Source organism: Vanellus vanellus (assembly GCF_965231255.1).
Source record: "Vanellus vanellus genome assembly, chromosome: 9".
Lineage (NCBI taxonomy): Eukaryota > Metazoa > Chordata > Aves > Charadriiformes > Charadriidae > Vanellus > Vanellus vanellus.
The window spans coordinates 23,152,219-23,162,320 of NC_138914.1; the positions used below are offsets into that span (position 1 = coordinate 23,152,219).

Below are 10,102 nucleotides of genomic sequence, written 5' to 3' on the forward strand. Positions count from 1 at the left end.
AAAACATGTTTGTACTAAAAGAAAGTGGTAGGAGGGTGACTTCTAGGCTGGGCAACAAAGGGAAGAAAAAAAAAACACCAAGAGGGGTGAATACATCTGCAGGACAGGTCTAGTCCAGCATCTCTGTTCAGAGAGATTGCGTTGCCCATAAAGAGTTAGCAGCTCTTACAATTACATTGGCACACCACCTTGGAGAGGTGAGAAGTAGCAGTCTGTAGTTAATTTGCCAACAACTGGTGTTTTAGAAGAAGCCTGGATTTTATTAAAGGCCTTGGCTCAGGACGGCAAACAAGACTGGTTCAAAGCCTGTCTTTAATAGAAAGTATGAAGGTTTCTGACTGTCTGAAAGAAAGACTCTTGGAAAGGACTGGATTACTACAGACCATTGAAAAACCATGAGTAAGATTTCTCAATTAGGAATGTAATGCTAATTAGTCTTTTTGGGTCAGCCTGGGTGGGTTGGCTAATTAGCAAAAGTAATATACCCATGTGATTGGCCTGGAGTGTGGGTGAGGTTCCTGGAAGCACCAGGTGATATCTGGTGAAAAAAAGGATGTGTGGGTGGTAAAATCAGGACAGCTGCAGTCAGTGACTAGAGAGGGGGAAATACATCTTCTACAGAAAATGCACAAAGGCTCTAAACTTTCAGAACAGTTGAGGTGAGGATTAGCAAGGTTTATTGAAAGCTTAATTTAGGAAAAAATAATTTCTTTGTAAGATGGAGAGATATGCAGATTGCATAAGTACTGATGTTGTCATGTCAAATCAGTTAGGTGGTGTGTGCGATAAAGCCCAAGACCATTTCAGTGCAAAAACAAATGGCAGATTTGCTTCTGCCTCAAGGCATGGAGGAGACAGAGGCCCTGCAGATGTTGTCTTAACATTAAAGTAGATGTGAATTTGAACTGCCAGCCTGTGTTTTCAGTTTCTAGATACACGATGAGTTTTACCGACATAATCTTTTACTTTTGTTTCAGTAGAAGAATATCAACACTTATATCCTCCCTACTCCCCCTCTGCCACTGCAGAGAATGATACGGATCAGTCTGTGGCCCTTTGTAAGGCTAGGAACTCTATCACATGGCAATCGTAGGAATGTTCCTTAGAAAATATTATACATGCTTTCTAACAAAAGTCACATGATCACTTTGGTTCTCCAGAAAGAAACTCTTGAAGGTCCTTAAGCCCGAGTACATGTACTTTCCCTTTAAGGGTGCGCTCCATGTGTCATGCTACACCACCAAAGGAGACACAGACTCGCTCTGTAACGCAGAGCGCCCAAAGGCCCTAAAGGCATACAGAGGAAGGTGCCAGGTGCATCAGAACAATGGTACTAGAATATGAAAAGAGTTAGCTCCTCTAGGGCAACTTTTCAAGGTTTCCACTCTGGGCTAATTTCCCCAGTATCCAAGGAGCTACTGATGTAAATGCATATTGTTTCAGTGAGCTCCAACGCATTATACAGAGTGGATACCACAAATACTTAACGTTACTGAAACATGCATAGGATAGAATGTCAACTTTTACATGTGGTTCAGAAAATTAGAGGAAGGAGAGAAACAAAACAGAGAAGACTTCAACCCACACTAAAGCACTTTAAAATTTTCTGGTGGCTGTTTCTTTCCTTATGAAATTCTCCTCTTTTCTACACATCCTCATCCTTACAGTGATACTTACCGAGAACTATGTAACTGGATCAGTTAATATAACGATCAGATTTTGCCTCATTCATTTTGTACATATCATTTTTACTCTTCATTTGGTCTTCTGAAGGTTGGTAACTCTGAATAGTTAGTTTTGGACCAGTCTTATGTCCTTTTATTTATGTAGCTAAAGCAGACAAAGCAATTTGCAACAGCTGCATACGATAGAGTGGTGTTGTCTTGTAACATTTAAAAAGTGTGCTTTCTAGATTGCTGTGCAGGATTTCACATCACTATGAGTAAGATTTAGTTCTGTAGTTCTAAGATCAAATACAAATTTATCAGAAAAAAATAGTAAGCTTTGCAAGAAACATGTTTAATTAATTTTACATTTACTGGTTAATACATTCTAGGATTTTTCCCTCTTGACAGATGGCAATTTAATTTCTGGATCCTTAAGAAAAAAAAAAAAAACAACCCAAAAAACAAACAGCCCAAGCTGTTATGTCCAATGATTTAACATATTTCACTTTTCAAAATATTAGAGATGGGCCTAAGACAAAGTTTGGATTCAAATACTTATGTTCCCAGAGGGTGTTCTGCTCCAAGGTTTTGGTTCAGGCCCATCTTTTCCTCTCGACAAGTATACATTTGAAAAGGATACTGCCAAATAAATCTCCTGTTTTGAAAAGTTAAGTATTACATGTGTTTCTAATAACATGTCAGATGGAGTTGCATGAAGTAATTTCAATTATTTTTATTATTTGTCTGTGGTTTTTGCTTCCTTTCATTTTGCTTAGCAAAACAGCTAACCTAGAGTAGTCCGTCTCCCTTCACATTTACGGTCAGAGAATCAAAGTGAAACTATCACTAGCAAAAAATCCTTCCAGATACAAGTGACTGTAATTGAAAATAAATTATTTCTTAAATTACACAAAGGCATCTGTTGAAGCCCATTTTCTATTCAGTCTATCCTAAAAAAGAAAGCAGAAGCAATGAGATACAGAAAAGTCATTCAAGGTGCTAGGAACTGAAGGAGAAAGACCATACACAAATGGAGGTAAGATTCGAGAAGGCACTCCTTACATCGTGATCACATGCTGCAAAGGGAAAACATTTTTTTTTTAAGAACTCGGCTTTGGATTAGTCCAGGATTCATATATCATGTCAGACAGCAACTAAATTAGAAAATGTTATCTGGAATAAATTAAAAATATATGTTCAGCCCCAACCAATAAAGAGATTTCTAATGAAAACAAAGACAAATTAGTGGGAAATTGGAACTAAGCTACTCTAATTTTTTTTCTCTTCTGTTTTCAAATGTATTTTCCAGAGTGGATCACTAAAGGAGCCAGAGCCAAACAAAATCCCACCTCAGCGACCACCACCTCAAGGTTGTTTACAGTACATTCTCGACTGTAATGGCGTTGCAGTAGGACCAAAACAAGTCCAGGCTACTTAGATAATTGAGACTAAAAGCAAGGATTAAAGCAAAAATAAAAATTAAAAAAAAAAAATGAAACACACAATCTTAAAAGCAAACATACCAGTTTTGTTCAAATTTTGCATTGTTTCAGTGCTGACCTGGACTGTGTTTTTTCTATGCAGTGTCAACTATACCGTCTGGTTGTTTACTTGTTCATGTCTGTGCGTGTAATGCTTACTTACCTTTCTCTGTAAAATTTGTGATTTCAGGGCTGTTGTCAACAGTGTACAAAGAATGTGCCTCTTTAGAGCCCAGTGCAACTGTACATTATGGATGGTTAGACAGTATTTTTTGAGTATTATATATCGTTAAGTAAAATACCACCAAGGTTCAAATCTAAATACTTTTGCTTACTTTGTGAGTGTGTGCACACTGTACTCATAGCTTTATTTTTTTGTGCGTGTGCATGACTACTAAGCAGGTGATCCAGATATATTTTTAAAAGTCTAGATTAGAATTTGCTAGTGAGGCTTTTTATTTATAATTTTATAAAGTTTGTTAACATTTGAGTTTTACTTATATGCAAGTGGAAGTCTAATATTTGAGTGACTCCATAAGATACAGTTCTTCCCAAGGAATATTTAAAATATCTTATATTTTACATACTGGTATTCATATTTTTAGTAATTCTGCATTAAATTATTAGCTACAAAGCTATGTAAATGGGCCACCTATGTGCAATATCTCAGTGAAAGTGTGAGTATTTAATGTATCCTATTTCAATTAAGTAGTACCTTTTGTTGTCATTTTGAATTAGTACTCTATGAAGATTTTTAATGAAAACTAATGCAAATACTTTCAAAAATCTTATACTTACCTAAGAGTTAAATCCCAGGTTATTTGGTGAGAAGTACCTCAAGGACTGTTAAACTTCCTGTAAGAGCTCATTTTTTTCAAATACTGAGATGTTAGGAGATGGTAGACCAAGGTACCTTTAACCAGCTAGGGATCCTGCCCGTTGATTAGAAGGCGAGACAAAAATGTCAGCAGTTTTCTTTACCAGCTCAGGTCTACTATTTTAAACCAAGAAATAGCCAGATAGCTACAAAGAAAATTCAGTCCCAGCATTATCCACATAAATAGGGTTTATGGTAATTGCTTGAAATCAAACATGCAAAAAGACTTGAGATGCCCAACAACTGCTAGATTTTCTGTAGGTAAATTATTTGTGATTTTTGCATAACCAATGTATAATGCAATATTACAAGAAATACACAGGCAGGCAGTTAATCTGTTGTGAGAAATCTAGCCTAGAATCACAAGCTACACACTGCTAGCATACCATAAAGCTTAGTTGCAAGCAAGCCACAAAACTATAATTTTAATCTTGAATATGTACAAAGATGAGTAGTGGCCATTAGTTTAGTGCAAACAATTTTGTTTAAAGGGAAAACAGCCTTATGTTCTACTTCTGTTTTCCCTACAAACACTAGAAAAAATTATCAGTGAGAATCATCATTCTTAGTGTTTCTTTTATTTGTACAAGCTGGCTGGTAAGATGAGAATTAAGGTATGCATTATTAGCTATTTAAATGTTTGTGGTAAGTGCTACTGTTTACTACCTATCAGTAAATTACATGAATATTTTGCTTTGGTGATCAGCATTTGTCTGGGTCAGTGATCATTCCAATGATGGCATTGGCTATTTTGTTCTATATTAAGAAAATTCCACTTAGAATCAGGTTCACAAATCCTTACCTCCAGACACCATAAAAGTGAATAAACCATACTGCCCTGGGGTGAAGAAATGAATCTGATGATTGATTTTATTTAAAGCAGTTGGTATTTTTTTGCATGTAGTAGTACAAGTATTCACAAGTGCTTCTCACACGACATTTGTGAGTTGTGTGTGCAAAGAAGCGATGGGTGTTTCAGATAGGATTTCAGCTTGTTGACTGTAAAGGATTTACAAGGGCACACACTATTACTACATACCACAGACAAGAAGCAAGCCAAAATGTCTCTCTGCATGTAAGCATGCTTAGGTGCAATATTGTGGGTAACAGGGAACAGATGTTTTACAGTGTAGGCTTAATGTTCAGTTTTGTTGAGTTATTTTTGGTAAAAGTTTCTTTCATGATTGTTGCCTTTTGTACAACCCAGCTGCAAGAAAGTGAGCAAATGCTGGAAGTGTGACAGCAGTATATCTTTTATGTGAAATATCTTGTACAGCTTAATGTGCAATAAAAGAAAGTTATATCTGTCTTCAGTGTAAAGTTTCTGGCATTCAAGCCTGTATGTACAAGTGGGGGAAAGAAATCTTTCTGTTTTTCAATATTGAGTGAAAGGAGACTAATAAGAAAACAATCCTTATTAAGATGTTGCAAGACCATGTTATCACCTTCAAATATTTCCTACAAAAGTGGTTCAAATTAATAAACAATGAAGGCACATTCCTTAACATACAGTACACGCTATTTATCTTTCTACACCACAACACACTGCTACAACTGTATTAAAACTTACTGAAGCATTAGTACATGCTGTTCTCAGACACATATACTGGAATCTCATATAGTAAGTGGAAGGCTAACTATAATAGCAATTAAAAAAAAAATCATGTATTGCAACAGTACTTCCAGATAGGAAGATTTTCTTCTAGAGACCTGAATAGATTAAGCCTTTTACTTGCCCTAAATATCTATGTAAGACTAAAAATTCCCAAAGGTTCAGAACATCTAGATCAGTTGTCTTCTGTAATATTTACTGTTCAGCAAAGCTCTTACCCCGAGTAATCGCTCAGAATTTCATCCTGTCCTTTCTTCCCCTTAACTCAGATGTCCTGTGTGCCTTGTCACATGCAAGAATAAATACTCAGTTATAACAGCTATCAGCCCAGAAAACCACATTCAGACATCTGATACGAGATAAAAGCAGCATGCCCACTGATACCTGACACAGCACTATTTCAGTCAGAAAGCAGAAAAAAAAAAATCCTGTATGATGATGTAGCATCTTTCAGCCATGGATTTCACAACCTAAGTCTCTACTACACATTGTAGTTTCACACTTGATACTGTATTTTGCCAGTATACTTCCTTCTCAGTGGAAAGATTTCCTTGGTAAAGAATTAGGAAGGACTTTCCTGTGTTTCTTGTAATGTTCTTGACATATTTCACTAAGGGGTTAAATAAGTTATCAAAAGACTTTAAACGAGCCGGAAAATTTCAGTATAAAGTTGTTTTACTGCTATAAGAGTGTAAGAGGACTATTACAGAACTAATTTTAAAACTTTGGAGGAACAAAACTGCAATAACTTCACAGAAGATAGGAGCTGTATTGCTGAAATAGATATTACTGGTAAATTCAATTATCTCACAGCCTCTCCTTGAGCCGGGCCAAAATTATACTGGGCGTAACTCCATTGATTTGATTTGAAGTCAGTGCTGCTACTGCTGGGATAAATTGGTACTTCTTAGAAATTTTAAGGATGAATCATAGGGGCTCCAAGCAAGTTACTAATGTACCAACTGTGATTAGTAGTATTGACTACGTGAAACTGCAGTCCATATTAATAGAATTTTGCCTCAAAAGTAGAATTAATCACATTCAAGGATTATTTTAAAGTGTTGGATATGAAATCTAGTAAGAATTCTTTGATACTATAACATTATGAAGTTTTTCTTGTACTGAACCTAGGGGGCCCAGTGCAACCCCAAGGAATGCAATCACAAAGCCAGGAGCCATTGCAGCCACAGCGCATGTACCCCCCTGGGCAGTCAGCAAAGCCCTCAACTTCCCAGCCACAGCGTCCGCCTGGACCTACAACTCAGCAGCCACGTCCCCAGGCTCAAGGTCCTTCCAGCACCAGATTATCAAAGGAAGCAGAGCCGCAGCAGCAGCCACAACCACAGCCTGCTCCACAGCCAGCTCCACAGCCTGCTCCGCAGCCCGCTCCACAGCCTGCTCCACAACAGAAGCCCCAGTCTCACCCACAACTTAAGTAAGATTTGCTTTATCCATTTTCTTTTCTCCTCATAACACAGATTTTGTTGTCGTAACTGTAATTTGGGAGTTGGTCTAATCTGCAGGAAAAAAATTTACATATGTTCCCAAGTCTAAAATGAGGTTAAAACATTTAAAAAAGCTTATTCTCTGTTTATGACTAGTAAGACAGTGTCATTAGTTATATCCTAAGCACTACATGAAATTTCATTTATTAGTTGGGCAATTTCTGCCCCAGTTAGGTCTGAAAATTCATCATCTTTCTCATATTTCTTTTCTCCTTTTTATGTCACTGACTCATGATCTGGGTGTGCTGTAAGCCTGCACGGAAAAGAGGAAGTCTTATCTATTTAAACTTTTAACCTTGCAGTCACTCAGACAACAGATTCCAGTTTCAAAAGGCCTATCTCAGAAACAATCCAAATGAACATGCTAGACAGTGGCTGCCAAACTGTTTTCTTTACAGTCGCACTTCGTTCATGGTTATACATTGCTACTGTCTGTACAGCACAAGCAGTACACACAGGCCCTTTCCAGAGAGGACTGCAGCGCTCGCACAGAAAATCATCTGTAGTTATCTCACTACTGGAAGATTTCTTAAGACACAGCGTGCTATTGTTGCTGTATCTAGCCAGCCGCACGCTACAGTAAAGAATATGAAAAGGATCTGTAGGCATATCCCCTCTCACAGCTTAAACCCAGTGAACAGAAAACATGGGGGAAGGTAGTAGCAATAACTTGCTGGTTTTTTCAACATAGCGATCCTGACACACACTATTGCCAGTAGAGTCACAGATACATTCTACTTGTCTTGGTAAGTACAAAGACTGGCATGTAGTCTTTGTTTTATCCAAGTAACACAGATCCCCTTTTTCTACCCACTCATATGCTAATACTAGCGTGAACCAATTCTGAATCCTCACCTGAGCACAATTCAGTGGAAAAGATGTGTTAGGTGACATTATGCAAAAATGACAATATTTTGCTTGCCTTCCTAGGACAGTGTATTTCTTTATTCTGTTTTATAATCATAAAACTCAAATTAATTCATCCATTATTATAAGTATATGTAGAGAACAGGGAGGTCGATTTTCTTAAGCAAGATGGAAGATTCTAAATTAGTTTGAAACTTAACTTGTGACCTACTGCCATTTAAGAGAGACAGTTAAGAACAGGTACAGAAGAACTGTACGATACACCGTTTCCCAGCTTTCTCCCTTTCCTTTAGTTCCTTGTTCAAATCTAGATTCATTTTTCTTTTCTTCAAGTGGAAGAGAATAGTCTCTATTTAAAATAAAATTTAAAAGGAGAAAGTAAAGTTTTTAAGATGCAAGCCATAATATGAGTAGTTTTTCTAATTTTCAAGAAGCAGTTTTAGGTCCACACCAAGACTCAGATCTCCTGCCTGTAGGATTAACTCTATTTGCATGTGTATGCTTTGTATTCACCCACATGCTGTTGCCTAACCTGTATGTACATGTTATTAATCTGTGAATAAATATTTAATTAGGCTACTTATTGTGTTACTAATCAAGTCAAGTGCTGCTTCCCACCCTCCCTCTTTCAGTGAGTACAAACAAACATTTATCAGTCTATTCTCATTAACACAACTATAATTTATGAAAAACCTAAAACGCCTGTAGCACTGTTTGCTGTACATGTTTGCTGTACATTATTAGTTTAGAGGTAGAGGAGTTGCAAACCATGGAGAGTATAAGACAATCTGAATAAGAAAAGTATTTCACTTTTACTCTAGCCAAAACTGAAATCCTATTATTGCACTCAGATAAAAATGAAATCAGTTAATGAGTTTTACTAATGCACGGGTAAAGTCGTAATAAGATTATGTTAACTCATTAATGTTTTCTATTTAAATTCAAGCCTACTTTTTAAATATTATTTTATCTGACAAGTCATGAGTTCAAGTTTTAACTTCAGACATTTTCCTTCTTGCATGTTATGTTATTCATGCTTACAGAGACTTATACCATAGTTACATGCTAGCAGTAAAAACAGAATAGCATCGCTAGACTGCTTATAGACAAGAAAAATGATACTTGATTTGGGCAATTTTTTTAAAGATATGAAGTGTCGTTCGGCCTGCATTAAGGATCAAATGTCTGCTGTATATACAGAGAGAGCACATTACAACTTTAGGATTCATACTTTAAACTTTTGCTGATATACATAATTTTTCTGTGTGCATAACTTTCCAGCCTTAATAAGCGCAATTATTGATCATCCTGTGTTGGGTGGTGATTTGGATTTACCAGGCAGGCCCACTTTGTCCTCAAGTTCTAATTTACATCATCCAATTTATTGGAATGCAATGTTTCAGATCTGTAAAAAAAGCACTGTGTTTTTTAAAGAAAAGATTATCCTACTTCTCAAATCAAAGTACAGAAGGAACGTGCTGTATTGCAGCAGCTCTGTATGCTATGTCTAACTATATTGCTTATGTTGAACGTCCATTTGGTTCACATGCAAACTGTCTACATCTCATGGACATTTCTCATAATTGATACAAGTTATATGTGGATGGAAGCTGGTAGACAATATGACAATACAAAACATGTTGCATTTTTGTCTTGCAGCAAGTCGCAGTCTTTGACAAATGCCTTCAGTTTCACAGAATCATCCTTCTTCCGGTCATCTGTGAATGAAGATGAAGCAAAAGCTGAAACTATTCGAAACTTGAGGAAATCCTTTGCTAGTCTTTTTTCTGATTAGCCAGCTTCATCTAAATGCACCAAGCATATAGTCTAAAAACAACATGAATGTTACATAGGTTTTGTTTTCCCTGTGACAGTACCCTTCTCTACTGTGCTAACTGTTGTATTAAGCAATATGTTAAACTTACAAAAAAAAGAAAAAAAAAAAAAAAAAAAGAAGAAGGACTTTGATGAGATACCATTCAGGAACATGTATAAAAATCTATAAAGAAGGAAGGGTTCTATTACTAACCCAGAATGCCGAATTCTAAGGTCCTTATCCATTGTAATATTGTGGCCTTACTGTGACTGAACTA

The 10,102-nt window shown here is 36.6% G+C and overlaps 1 protein-coding gene across 1 annotated transcript in view; it reads left to right on the forward strand.

Moving 5' to 3' along the window:
* Nucleotides 1-9,804, forward strand: part of SYN2 (synapsin II) — a gene marked incomplete at both ends in the record, with an annotated part of 194,440 nt that extends 184,636 nt beyond the window's left edge. The window contains 3 exons of the mRNA XM_082487583.1: nt 2,977-3,037; nt 6,769-7,072; nt 9,669-9,804. Coding sequence (XP_082343709.1) covers nt 2,977-3,037; nt 6,769-7,072; nt 9,669-9,804 — 501 coding nt within the window. The remainder of the gene's footprint in view (nt 1-2,976; nt 3,038-6,768; nt 7,073-9,668) is intronic.
* Between the last annotated feature and the right edge of the window lie 298 nt (nt 9,805-10,102).